We start from the raw sequence: 13,982 nt of genomic DNA on the forward strand, positions 1-13,982 counted from the left end.
TGGATGACGGTGAGGGGCTCCAGAGTCTTCACCCCAACCCTGTCTCCCCAGACTGTTGATGAGGGGGGCTTAGGGTCTCGTGACCCCAGGGGATCCTGGACAAAGCCCCCACCCCTCCGAGAGCTATACCTCACACACCCCAAGCAGCGTCTGGAAGCCAAGGAGGCATCAGAAAGGGTTTGCACTTGCTCTGTGACCTTCCTTACTGTCCCGGGGCCTCAGCTCTCACCTGGAGAGCGAGCCCAGTCTCCACCCCTCTCCCCGTACACACACTCTAGGGGTCCGCGCCAGGATTTAAGGAGTATGGCGGCTCTGGCGCACAGCAGGTCTCAATACACAGACGGCTATTATTTTTGCCAGCTTCCTCAGTCTCCTTGAGGGCAGGGAGAGTCCTGCCTTTGAGCCCTGCTCCCCCGCCCCCACCCCAGGCCTTCTTCCTAGGCCTTCTTGGGTCCAGGAAGTTCTTCCTAGGTCTGCCCCAAGTCCTCTCCTTCCTTCCAGGCCCGCGTTGGGAGGGTGGGGGCCACGGCGGGGAGTTCCCTTTAAGGAAGGTGGGGGAGGGGGCTGCTGGCCGGTCCTCCTTCCGCCCCTCCCTGGGCCCCGCGGGCCGGGGCTCGGGGCCAGGGCCCCGCGCCAGCGCATGCGCCCGCCTGTGGGCGCTGTCCGGCCTGCGAGAGCGGCGCGCACCGACAGCCGGACGGACGGGCTGCCTGGCGGCTGGTCGGACAGACGGGGCAGCGCAGGGAGCTGGGACGCGGCGGGACAGCGACATGGCCGGCCACACGCAGCAGCCGAGCGGGCGCGGGAACCCGGGCCCTGCTCCCTCGCCCTCCCCTGGCCCGGGCCCCGGGCCCGGCGCCTCGGAGCGGGTGGCGCTCAAGAAGGAGATCGGGCTGGTGAGCGCCTGCACCATCATCATCGGTGAGCGGGCGCGGGGCAGGAGGGTGCCTGGGGCGGTAGGGCCTAAGGCGCGCAGCGGCTCGGAACAAGGAGCACCCCTCTCCGGGCGCGCCTACCGGTCTGAGACGGTGGAACATGGATGAGGGGATGCCCGCCCGGGGCACCTGCGGTGTCTCCCCTCACACAGCAGCCACAGGGCTTCTTGTTTCCACCTCCCCAAGTGCCCCGAATTTTTGCGCTTGAAGGAGGTGCAGGTCCCATCCACCGCTGGAATCCTCCTCCCACCTTTACTTCGCCATGGACTTCCGCAAGGCAGTTACCCTCAGTCTTGTCGTCTGTAGCATGGAGATGGCTGTGGTCCTGCCTTGAGTGCGGGGGTCTTGCAAGTGTGGGAACTCGGTAAGCTGACCCCCGCTAAGGCCCCAAGTTCTGAGTCTTGTGACTTAAACTGAGTTCCTACTGTGTGCAGGGTCCAGGTGCCGTGCCGTGTGAATGATTTATTCTTCGCAAGCAGGAGGGACTGTGGGTAGCCTGGACAGGTAGAGCCAGCCCAGAGGGGAAATCGGCTCAGAGTATATAATTAGTGCAGAATTCTGCAGCAGGACCCTGGCAGAGGCGGAGGAGCAGCCAGTGACTGGGGGAGGCCCAGTTTGGGTGGGCAGACCCAGCCTGCGAAAGGCCAGCTGCTTCCTGGGCTGGGATCCCATCTGCATCCTCTCACTCTCTAGCCCAGCTTCCCCACCTGAGAATGAGTCTGTGCATCCTTCCCCCACTTGGGGACTTCTGGGTAGGCAGAGGGCTCAGGGCACAGTGAGAACAGTGGTGGGGTTTTCCTCCTTCTGTCCCAAGTCAAGAACACTGATGCCTCAGGAACTGGCTAACCCGGACCTGTGCCTGTATCCACACCAGGTGCCTCAGAGACCTTCGTGGTGGGAGGAGTCTGTTCCATCTCCTGTCTCCCAGGAGACACAGGCTGGAAGGATGAATGGCAAGGGTCTTGACCACTCTCACTTCACCAACTGCCCAGTCTTCCCCTCCCCAGCCAGTGGGTGCTGCTTGTGCATTCACTGCCCACCCATCCTCAGACCCTTGGAGATGGAAAAAGTTGGGGGCTCAGGAGGGCAGACTGGTGTCTTCCCCTCCTCCTCCTCTGCCCCCACACTGGGAGCTCCTGGGCCAAGGTTGGGGTCTAGATCTTGGCCACCCCCTGCACTCGCACTGAGAATTGCCCCAGCACACAGCCCCTGTGCAGGTACCTCTCAGTCTCACCCACTTGCACCTGGAAAGGTGTCTTCTAGGAGCTGGTCCCGATCTGGTCCAGAGACCTTCTTGGACAAGAGTGCCCCTGCTTGACCGCTGAGAGGAAGGGCTGGTTCCAGGGATTTGGCCAGGGTACTGGTTAGAGCTTTGCCCTGGCCCACACCTTCTCCAGGAGCTGTGCCTTCAGGAAGAGGAAGCCCCATACATCATGGGTGGGCCTTGGGGTCAAGGGGCTGACTGTGTCTGGAGCCAGCCGCAGTGCCCGGCAGGTGCAGGGAGAGACGTGGTCCTTGCTGGGCTGCCTCAGCTAAACCCAGCACCCTCGAGCTGTATTCCTACTCCTTCTCCTCCCCGCCTCCCATCCCCCTCAGGTCAGGCAGAGGCTGCTGGCTCCTCTCTCCTCAAAAGAGGGCCCTGGTGGTGATGGTGGGAGTGGATGAGGCTAATTCTGCAAGAATTTTTCTGTGCAGCACAGCTCTGCCCTTACAGCTACCGCACTTTTCGTACCATTTTTGCTGTTCCAGGTCCACTGCCCCCTTGGCTTCAGGGCTTGAAGACTGAGCTGGGGTTAGGAGTGACTTAGCCAAGAGTGGCGGACTCAGGAACAGAACCCAGATGACCTGACTCCAGCCCAGGACACTCAGGGGTGGTCCTACAAGCCTGCCTGGGGAGCTTTGAGGGGTTTCAGCAGGCAGGAGGCTGGACTGGGCAGGAGACAGACAAGGGGAGAATGGACCTGGTCCAGAAGGTGACAGATGACGGAGGAGGCAGGGGTGGGCTGAATCACTGCACTGCCCTCCCCAGCCTGATGCCCAGAAGGCCCCCACTTCCTCCCCTTTCACTGTTCCGGTAGCCCAGACTCCCACATCTTTCCCCACTTTCCTGCCCTGGGGAGCCTGGTCAAAGTAAAAAATGTCTCCCAGGTGTCATAGTTTAGCCTTAAAAGTCTTGAAAACTTTATAGCTTCCTCCATAATCTTTCTTGTTTGATAGCAGCTTATTATCTCCAAAACTTCCAAGTAGACCCTCCCAGCAGATCCGATAATTCTCTCCCTTTGTAACCCCTGCCCCAGGCTGAGGAGTAGGAATGGAATGACATAAAAGGGCTTTGGGCTAGAGCAAGACTCCACCTAAAATGTGTTTAGGACAGCACCGGCTGGCTACAGCAAGCACAACTGGAGGGGAACGGGCCAGCCTGGAGGAAAAAGAGCCTTCTGGGGCAGACACTGCGCAAGACATCACCACATCCAATGCCTATTCAGAAAAACGCACCTTACCTCATTATGAAAACATGTTCTCCCTTTATCTCATTTGATTGCCTGCCTTGCAAGATGGGAATTTTTATACCCATTTTACAGATGTAGAAACTGAGGTTGGAAGTTAAATGACAATGCTGCAAGTGGTGGACTTGGAATTTGGAACCAGAATTGGACTCTTCTCCCAATCCAGTGCCTTTCTTCACACTGCTCTGGTGCAGGGCAAAATGGGGGCCAGATGCAGAGCCCATGATGGGGGAAGGTTGAGGATTGAGCTGGGAGCTCATCCAACCGGGATTTAGTGAGCTCGCCACTCTACTATGGGTAGATGAACAAACAGGTGGACAGAGAAATAGCCTCTGACTCCCCCACCCCCACCCAGGGCTGTATGTACAGGGTCTCTTGTCCTGACTCAGGGACCACAACCAGCTCCCTCCCCATCCACACCCAAGGAAGGGTCGTGCCCAGGTTCAGCAGAGCGGGAATCAGCCAGGTCTACTGACCAGACTGTCCTGTCCTTCGCTCTCTCCCTTTGACTCAAATATCCAGCCCATGTTTGTGGATCAGGCTCAAATATGTTCTAGAACTCAGGGACCTCCTTCACGAACCCTGTCTCCTTAGGAGCCAACCTCTACTCATCCAGCCATGGCCAGTTCCCTCCGTTGTCTCTGGGGCTGGAGGTGCTGGGCTGCTCAGAGGATAGCCCTCTCCAGAACCCCAACCCATCCTCCCCGGGACCCTGAGGGGACATAAAACCACACAGGAGGCTGTCTGTACCTCACCATAGCCCCAATTTACAGATGAGGAAACTGGGGACCTGAGGCTGCAACCAGCCCAGGGTCAGATGCCCTTGGTGTGCTCTAAGACACCGTCGGGGGCTGAAGCAGCTCTGGCTACAAGGATGGGGCCTGCTAGCTCTGGTCACGCTCATTCATCTGTTCAACAGGTAGGTACTGGACAGTGCTGGGCACTGTTCTAGGTGCTGGAGACACAACAGGGAACAAGACAGACAAAATCCCTGTCCTGGATCTGACATTCCGGCATGGGAGTCAAAGAGCAAACAGATGAGCAAGCTGAATGTTTAGCTGCCAGGGTAATGATAAGCGCTAAGGTGAGAAAGTGAAGGAGGGAGGATTGTAGGTAGAAGATGAGTCAGGAGTGAGATGGGGTGCAGTCTGTGTAGGCCTTGCAGCCGCAGTAAAGACTTTGCCTTCTTCTCTTTGTCAGGTGGGAGCCTGGGAGGGCTTTGGGCAGAAGAGAGATGGCATGAGATGGCATGGGGTGGGATGAGATGGGATGGGATGGCGTGGGGTGGCACGGCATGGCATGGCCTGGGGCTTACTGTGGAGAAGAGGCTGTGGGCAGAAGAGGCAGAAGCTGGAAGCCCAGTCGGGAGGGTACTTGAGTCACCTGGGTAAGAGATGATGGTGGTTCAGAGCAGCATGGCAGCAGTGGAGGTGCTGAGAGGAGGTTCAGTCCTCGGTGTGTTTGGAAGATTGAGCCAAATGTGTTGACCTGGACACAAGGTATAGCAGAGTGGAGTCTGGGTGACAGCAGGGTGGGGCCTGCGCAGCTGGGAGCATGGTTTGCCATTAATTGACCTGGGAAGACTGTGAGATGAGCAGGTCCGGGGGAGAGAGTTCCACTCTCCTGCTCACCCCTCTCCCAAAAGGAAAGTGGGTTAGGCCGGAGGCGCACGCTGACCAATTGGCAATTCCAGGCATGTCCTGGAAACGTCCCCACTCACCTCCCTGGAGTTCTGCCAACACCTCAGCGGCACTGCTGTCCCCCTGGAGGGGTGCCTGACATGCTCACCGTAAGGACGCTGTGCTGGGAGTCACAGGCTTCACCCAGAGCAATAGCAGGGCCCCCAAAGCAGGGCTCTGGCTGCTGACCCCAGGGTGGTGAGGTCCCAGAGTGTTCAGATCCAAGGGCCAGCTTGGGTGGCCTGGGGTGTTTCCAAGGTAGATGACAATAGTGAGACCCATAAGCACTTCCTGGGGCCTCTGATGGAGCAGGCAGTGTGGGAACAGACCCACATCACTGCCTCATCTCCCCATCTTACAGATAAGAAGGTTCGGAGAGTGAAGTGCCTTGTCCACAGCCTCCCATCATGAGGGATCTGGGATTCAAACCCAGATGTAGGGGTTCTCAACTAATAATTGGTCCCGCCCATGGCCTCAGGGGCCTTGGGACTTACCAACGGGGATTTGGAGCTCTTCCCCAGAGCCCTCATGGGTCACATCCTAACAGGGAGGTGCTGGGACTCATTGCCCGGGGCAAACGGAGGAGGTCTGGCCTATGGCCAGCCCCTGATCAGACCCAGGAGCCCTGAGCTACTCTCTGCCAGGCCAGCAGGCCAGCGTGGCAGGAGGAGGCCCCGCCATGGCCCTGCTCGCTGAAGAGGCAGGCGATAGGCCAGGTACGTGTAAGGGGACCTAGGCCCTGGGGGTTCCCTGTCCTTCTAGGGGGCTTGGACTTCTCATCTCAGCAGGCCAGGGCACAGACCCCGCCCTCTGGGAATGCAGGGTCCGCCCAGGATGGCAAATAAAGTAGTCACTTCCTGGCCATACTCCAGGTACCATGGGAGAGGAGCAGGGGCCAGGTTATAGGAATCAAGATGGGAGATCAGGGAGGGCTTCCTGGGGGTGGCGTTGCTTCTGGGAAGCCATTGAGCTGCAGAGAGACCTGCCGCAATGCGGGACAGAGGGCTCCAAGCAGAAACTGTGTTTCCTCGGGCCCCGTGCAGATGTGCAGGATGCGTCCCTCCTGCCCAGCAGTGCCTCAGCCAAAGTCAGTGTTGCACCAGCCCTCTGCTGCCCCCTAGCGCAGTGGTCCTTACTGGCACAAGGGGAAACTGAGGCCCAGGGAGCAGCACGGGCCTGAGGTCACACAACAGACTCCTGAAAGTGTTCTAGGGATGAGGGGCGGTGCCAGCAGCCTGACAGGACGTCCCTGACCCCTCCCCCAGATCCAACTCTGCACGGTCCCCACACACACACCGAGGGCAGCTGGCCTCTTCCACCCACACGACCTCCGCAGTCCACCCCTGTGACCTCCGTGGTCGGCTCATGCCTCCCAGAAATAGGTCAGCACTCACCGCGGCAGCCGGGGGAACAATGGCTCTTTCTTCGTTCCTTCACGGAGCCGGGTAAGCCCCATCAGGCCACACATCTTAATGTGATAAAAACCACCCAGCTTGGCCTGAGGGAAGAGGGGCGGGAGGAGACTGGAGGGGGGCCCCCTAGTTGAGGGACTCACATCCTCGCCCACCTTCCTCGGAGCTCTGGCCCCGCCAAGGACCTGCAAGGACCACAGAGCAGCCGTCCCACCGGGTGGATGGGAACACGGAGGTCTCGGAACCCACCTTTCTCCAGCCTGCCGTCAATCAGACACCTGACCGGGTGCTCAGCAGTACCTCCCGGCCCATCCCACAGTGTGTGGCTCCTGCCCCCCCCCTTCCTCCAGAGCAGGATGCCCCAAGGGTTGGGCTTGTCCACTGCAGTTCACCCAGTCGGGCAGAGCTGATTCTGCTGGCCCTGAACGTGAGGGCTGAGAAGGGAGGCCTGGACCCACCACCAGGAGGCATGGGCGGGCTCGCCTGCAGCACTGCCTTGCAGCTCCGTGGTCCCTTCTCCACAGCTCCTGACATCGTTCAGTGCTGGAGACGCCCACCCCTGTCCTCAGCAACACCCCTCCTCCTCCCTACCCGCTGCCCCTCACCCAGGCCTGCCGCCCATCTGCTCCTCGCAGAGCCCAGGCCAGCCCACACGGTGCCAGAGGAGCCAGGGGACCTCGACGGGGTTTGCTGCCACCTTCCAGCACAGACCTGAGGCAGATGCTGGAGGCTGTCCAGGCCCAGAGGAGGAGGCCCCCAGAGAGCTCAGAGCCACCTGCCGGCACGTGTGTTCCTTTGAGCCACGTGGGGAGAAGTCCTGCACTGTAGCCTGCAGCCCTGTGTCTAAAACAATAGCGATCCTCACCCCGGCCCAGCCGCAGAGTCTTCAGCCGCTGGGCACAGGCGAGTGATGTGTCCCTTTCAAATCCCAGCCTCGGAGGACGAGGCGCCAGGCGTGGCTTCCCCGAGGGCTACCCCCGTGAGGCCCCGTCAGGCTGAGTTGCGTAGGATGGTGGGCGTCCCCACGAGGTGGGTGGCTCAGGGCCCTGGATGCACCCAGCTCCTTCCAAGGCCACCCAGCCCCCACTGGCTTACAACCTCCCTGGCTTTTGGCAAATCCCACTCCACCAGGTCCTGAGAACAGAGGCTCTACTGCTGGACAGAGCGAACGCCAAGTCTCTTTAGAAGCCGAGCAGCCCACCCAGGCCCTGGGCCCCGTGGCGGATGAAGGAAGCGGCCCCTCTCTCCCTGGAAGCGAGCTGAGGACACAGCTTACCTCTGGGGCTGGGAGACAGGAATTCTTTCCTCCTTATCTGGATGTATTTAGGGCTCCTGGGACGTGACTAGAAAACCAAGTGGGGCGTCGTGGCCGTCCTGACTGGAAATCTGTGCCGGCCGGGTGGGGGTGGGGTAGGACTGTGGACAGGGAACGCATGCAGATGGGCCACCCCAGCTGTGTCCTCATCCAGACCCGCCTGTGGGCCTGGCAGGTGGAGCGGGCAGGGTCTGCCCTGACGGACATGCGCTCCCCGCCCCCGGGCCCCGGCAGGTGGGGCCAATCTCATGGAGGGGCTGAGCCCCGGGTCCCAGCAGTGTTGCTTTTTTCTTCATGTGGCCTGTGGGTTCTGGGATTATTTCCTCTTGGCAGGCCCTAGTCCAGATCAGCAGTGATGTGGCCTGATTCATTTGCAGAGATGGTGAGACCCGGGTAATGCAGAACATTGCCCACTTTGCCCTAACTGCCAGGGACCTCAGGGCTAAGCGGGTGCTCAGCGTTTTACTCATCCTGGGAACCTGCTCTGCAGCCCACAGCGTGGCCCTCGGAGCGTTTCCCATTGTTCTGCTCCCAGACCCCATGAGTGCCCCACAGTGCCCATCCTTCCAAAACTCAGACTCAGCCCATGGGCAGGCCAGGCTTTCTGTGACCCATGACCTGGCAGATTCCCCTGGCACCCAAGTCTTGGAAGCTAGCCACCCTCTCTGCTACTGCCCACAGTCCCCTGCTGGGGGGGTCGAGTGGAGACTGCTGCCCCCCACTTCACAGAGGAGGAGTTCAGTCCTTCAGTGGCATTGGTCCCACCTTGGGCATTGGGCCGTTCACTCATCCTGTGGTTTGCTCAGCAGATGTGTATTGAGCACCAACTGTGTGCTGGAGGCCCAAGGTGAGGTCGCAGACGGTACACACAGAACCACGCAAAGATGCAAAGGACATCTGGGTACAGCTGTGGATGAGCTGAGGCTGCCCGTACAGTACCTTGCTGAATCCTCACAGCAGTCCCATTGTATTGACGGGACTCAAGAGGTTCCCTGTCTCCTGAGCCCCAGCCAGAGTTTCCCACTGTGGTCCTAGGATTAGAGCAGTGACCCCTGTTTGCAACCAGTGAGCTGTTCCCAAGGGAGAGGCGTCTGTGTCCAGACCCCAGGCTGAGCCACCTGAGTCCTGCCAGCCTGCCATCATCCACCCCATCCCTTCCGTGATGGCGGCTAAGCAACCCCCAGCCCTGAAGATGCACCAGCTCCTCTCCCTCACCCCGCTGACCCTCGCCCAGGACCTGAAACATTTAACAATGCCGGGAAACCAGGTCTCTTCCGAGTCTGTGTCCACAGCATGGGTCCTAGGTCAGGGAGGAGCCCAGCGGGCAAAGGGCTCTCTAATAGGGAAAGAGGAGATGGAAGGTAAAGAAATAAAATACGGAGCAGGGTCTGGGGCTGTGAAGTGGGAGGAGGAGCCTTACCGGTGTGGTCAAGGAGGACTTCCTGGAGGAGGTTCCAGTCCCCAAGCCACTCCATGAGTTTGGATTTCGGCCAATAGGAAGGTGGCAAGAGAGTATCATGGTCAAGGTCTTGCTTTAGGTGGCCAGCTCTGGCCAGGCTGGGAGGAAGCCAGGTGGCTGGAGGCTGACAAGCCTGGAGGCCTTGGCCAGGGGCGAGGGACTGGGCCTGGGCCCTGTGGGGATGCACTGGAGTGGCTGCCACTCTGCCACTGCTTGTGCTTGCCCCACCTCATGGCTGTTAGTTGGGGGCAGAGGAACTCAGAACAGGACCCATCTCTGGCAGTGGAGCCTGTCTGGACAAAGTGCCACTCGCCATGCCAGGGGCTGGGGAGGGGAGCTGAGGTGGCCAGAGTGGGACTTGCAGGGTTTGAGGGACCCAGGAGGGTGCCTCCAGGCCCACCCTCCTCCTTGAGGGAGCAGCCCGGGCTCCCCTCCTCACTGCAGCATCTGGAGCTGCACAGAGAGGCTGCCCTGCTGGGGGCGCCCAGACCTGATGCCTCCCCTCCTCTTCCCCCCACAGGAAACATCATCGGCTCGGGCATCTTCATCTCCCCCAAGGGAGTCCTAGAGCACTGTGGCTCCGTGGGTCTGGCCCTCTTCGTCTGGGTCCTGGGTGGGGGCATCACTGCCTTGGGCTCACTGTGCTACGCGGAGCTGGGAGTCGCCATCCCCAGGTCTGGTGGGGACTACGCCTATGTCACCGAGATCTTCGGGGGCCTGGCTGGGTGAGTGTGGGGCACCAGCAGCTGTGGGGTGGTGACAGCCTCTCCAGAATGGATGGCCAGCTGCGCCCAGGACCCCAGTGTCCTCCTCTGCTTCTCACATTGCAGGGAGGTCATGGGAGTAGATGGAGGGAAGGGGAGGTGTTGGGCAGCCTTCTAAGGCCAGGGTGGGTGGGACCAATGCCCACCCTACTCCAGCTGGCCCCTTGACCTCTCTGTGCTTCCTTTTAAATAGAGCTCCTCTAAGCCCCACTCCCCACCCAGGTGCTTATGGGTGGGGAGGACCTTACTATGGAAACCTCTCTAGATCATGCCAACATCCAGTCAGGGACACCTTGACGTTCGTAAACTAAAGGCAGGGTGGGGGGCGCATGATAGTCCTATCAACGCCCTGCAAGACGTTCCCTTTAAATAGCTCCCGATGTTCCTTTATTCATGTGAACGTTAGCTGAGCACCTTACTGTGTGCCGAGGGCCAGGACGCAATGATAAAAAGATCCGTCCCGGGCCTCAAGTTGCTTACAGTGCAGAAGGGAAATAATCCTTCAAATGTGATTAAGACCAGGAGGATCCTTGCTTTGAAGATATGTGAGAGGCTGCAGCCCAGCAGCCAGGAGAACGGGGTGCCCACCCCCCAGAGAAGACTCCCAGGAAAAACTACATTTGTGCCCAGGCTTGGAGGAAGGGTGGGGTTTTGTTGGCCGACCAGGAGGGGTAGCACATACAGAGGCTGGTGGCCTGGGCGAGCTTGGTCTGTCTGCCACGGCCACAGGTGAGGTCAGATCCATCGTAGACGCCAGGGCTTGTCGGGGACGGGGCAGCCTGTAGGTGGAGGGCCATCAAAGCTATTGCAGCTATCCAGCTGAGCCATGCTGAGGGCCAGGACAAAGGTACAGGAAGATTCCAGGACCATTTAGGAGTCTCAATGGGGAGGACGTGGTGGCCAGTGTGGCATGAAGGAGAGGCTTGGAGAGACTCCATAGACGGTGGTTCCCGGGACGGGGAGAGGGAGATTTTAGGTTGGGGTCTCACGCATAGGTGGGGTCGGTGGCATGTCCGGGGAGACGCTGAGTCAGGCCTTGGGTGGGGGATCTGGAGCGCAGACGAAAGGTCTAGGCTGAAGTATTTAAAGTTTGGTTCCGAGGGATGTGGTCAGGGGCCTTTAACAGGGCAGTGGAGGATGGGGCCCTGCTGTTCTCCTCTGGGGAGAGGGTCCTCAAAGGGGCCTGGGACCCGAGAAAGCAGAAGAATTTTGCTGCGTGGCAGAAAACTCAAGAAGATGGAAGGGAGAGGAGGACCCGAGACCCACCCCAAGGGCACCCAGCATCGAGGGTGGGCAGCGGGGAGCACCCAGTAATGGGAGGAGGGTCATGGAGCTAGGATGTCCCAGAAGCCAAAGGGGGAGAGGTGGTGCAAAGCAAGAGGTAAGGAAGCAGGGCTACAGAGCAAAGGAGGACCAAGAGGAAGCCACTGAGCTTGGTGTCCCCGGATGAGGCAATCCCTACCCTCAGGGTGGGACGGACAGGGGACTAGGACCACCCCCATGGACAGGCACTCCCCTGGGTGCAGACGGAGCCCCCAGGAACAGGTCGGGCCTCACTCCCACGTGGGCACCCTGCAGAGGTGAGATTCTGGCGGATGGGATATAAATCCCTGTCACCCCAGCCAGGGGTCTTTGCAAGGTCCGGTCCCTCGGGGATCACAGCTCAGAGTCAGCCACCTGCAGCCACAGGGCTCTGCTGAGAACTACAGCTGGAGCTGTGACTGGAGGTCCCGGGACAGCCCACCCCAGCTCAGGAGCAGCCTGTGACCGGGGACTGGGTGGCCATTAGAAACGTGCTTGGTTCCCGAGTCTCTCTCCACACCTGCCCAAGGGCAGCCCGTAGCTGTTTGCGCTGAACGCTGTCTCTGTTGAAACAGTTCCTAAATAGAGCAGAGACCTCAACAAGGTTGGCCCTGCCTCCCTGGACCAAAGCTGGTATCTGGCCCCCACGGCAGCTCCGGGTGCCGGGGCCCAGGGTGTAGCCCCACTCCACATATCTGGGCCCCCTTGGCTGGGAGGGTGCCGGGAGGCCCGAGCCACTCGGGCCCTCACTCCTTCCAGTTTCCTGCTGCTCTGGAGCGCCGTCCTCATCATGTACCCCACCAGCCTGGCCGTCATCTCCATGACCTTCTCCAACTACGTGCTGCAGCCCGTGTTCCCCAACTGCATCCCCCCGGCCGCCGCTTCCCGTGCGCTCTCCATGGCCTGCCTTAGTGAGTGTCCACCGTGGGGCCGGGCTGGGCGTCTGTCCCCAGGGCCCACCCTGCTCCCTGCCCCCGTGGGGGGACTTTCGGGGGAGGTCCCTCCAGCTGTCAGTCCCCGTGAAGTCGGCCTCAGGGGTTGGGCTTCTGGCACTCCGGCAGCTGCAGGGGACACCGCCCTCCTGCAGCCCGGGCTGGCCTTGGCTGTGGCCCACCTCGAGGGGCTTGGCCTCGGGTGCCCGCCCACCCAGCCACCCGCCCCTCCTCCTCAGTGCTCCTGACGTGGGTGAACAGCTCGAGCGTGCGCTGGGCCACGCGCATCCAGGACGTGTTCACCGGCGGGAAGCTGCTGGCCCTGTCACTCATCATTGGCGTGGGCTTTGTCCAGATCTTCCAAGGTAGGGCTGGGCTGTGGGGGGGGGGGGTGGGGGCTGGGCACAGGGCCAGGGAGACGACGCAGACCCTTGACCTCCGGACCCCCAGGACACTTCGAGGAGCTGAGGCCCAGCAATGCCTTCGACTTCTGGATGACGCCGTCCGTGGGTCACCTGGCCCTGGCCTTCCTCCAGGGCTCCTTTGCCTTCAGCGGCTGGAACTTCCTCAACTATGTCACCGAGGAGCTGGTGGACCCTCGAAAGTGAGCGGGGCTCCGGCCAGGCCCTGGGAAGGGGTGTGGCGTGGGGTGGGAGAGGCGGCCTCCCCACACAGAGCCGCTATCACCTCTGGCCGGCCTGGTCATCTGCTGACCGCACTGCTACCCACCGGGAACGGCTCTGGAAAGGCAGCCGGGACGCTTGTGTTCCAGCCTGACCCTGTTCTGTATGGCTGTGGATGAGTCACGGCCCCTTGCTGGGCCTCAGAAACACTGAGTATCATTGTCTCGCTGTAAACGGATCCAGCTATCTGCATTTGGCCAACAATTACACATGTGCGCACAACATGGTCCCTAAAAACGAAGCCAATGGCTCCCTCTGACGCTCAGCTGGGACCTTGACCGTGAACAGTTACAGCTGGAGCTGGGGCTCATGGGAGTCCCGGGGGACCCTGGTCTGTGGACTGAGCTCTAAGGGCGCTTTGAGGATTTTCAAGTCTGATTTTGGCTGTATGCAATGTCCCAGACATTAGATCCGCCCCCCTCCCCAGGATATGAGTGGCCCCTTCTCCATCTGCCCTTCCTCCCACCAGCCTGTGCCAAGGCTGGGCTGGGGACCAGGGGGGAGACGGACAGCAGTGCTGCCCCCTTCGCTGCCCCAAGGCCCCCAGCAGACCCAGGCGGTGGAGGCTCAAAGCTGCTCCCATTGCTGGGTCCCCTGCCACGCCCCACCACCCTGAGGCCCCGTCCCCCAGCCCCGCACGGGCTGATGCTGACACACTGCACCACTGTCCCCAGGAACCTACCTCGCGCCATCTTCATCTCCATCCCCCTGGTGACCTTCGTGTACACCTTCACCAATGTCGCCTACTTCACTGCCATGTCCCCCCAGGAGCTGCTGGCCTCTAACGCAGTGGCCGTGGTGAGTGGGGCCCCGCTTGGTCCTGGCTCCTGCCCGGCCTCCACCCCGCCTCACGTGCCCCCTCTCTTCTGTGCCCACCCAGACCTTCGGGGAGAAGCTGCTGGGCTACTTTTCTTGGGTCATGCCCGTCTCCGTAGCACTTTCCACTTTCGGAGGGATCAATGGCTACCTGTTCACCTCCTCCAGGTGACTGGAC

At 60.6% G+C, this 13,982-nt stretch overlaps 1 protein-coding gene across 1 annotated transcript; it reads left to right on the forward strand.

The window, feature by feature from the left end:
• Positions 1 to 706: 706 nt before the first annotated feature.
• Positions 707 to 12,937, forward strand: SLC7A10 (solute carrier family 7 member 10). The gene is made up of 5 exons (XM_060132110.1): positions 707 to 921; positions 9,828 to 10,032; positions 12,178 to 12,284; positions 12,545 to 12,670; positions 12,756 to 12,937. Exons 1-5 carry the CDS (start codon positions 771 to 773, stop codon positions 12,911 to 12,913), a joined length of 747 nt encoding a protein of 248 aa, XP_059988093.1. The 5' UTR covers positions 707 to 770; the 3' UTR covers positions 12,914 to 12,937.
• The last annotated feature ends 1,045 nt before the right edge of the window (positions 12,938 to 13,982 follow it).

The sequence above is a fragment of the Lagenorhynchus albirostris genome, chromosome 19 (genome assembly GCF_949774975.1).
Source record: "Lagenorhynchus albirostris chromosome 19, mLagAlb1.1, whole genome shotgun sequence".
Classification (NCBI taxonomy): Eukaryota; Metazoa; Chordata; class Mammalia; order Artiodactyla; family Delphinidae; genus Lagenorhynchus; species Lagenorhynchus albirostris.

Bases quoted from the DNA above. Each gene is read 5' to 3' on its own strand.
- SLC7A10 (XM_060132110.1), top strand. From the start codon at position 771: ATGGCCGGCCACACGCAGCAGCCGAGCGGGCGCGGGAACCCGGGCCCT. The intron at 922-9,827 runs GTGAGCGGGCGC...TTCCCCCCACAG, and splicing joins CGCCTGCACCATCATCATCG to GAAACATCATCGGCTCGGGC. The intron at 12,671-12,755 runs GTAGGGCTGGGC...CCGGACCCCCAG, and splicing joins CTTTGTCCAGATCTTCCAAG to GACACTTCGAGGAGCTGAGG.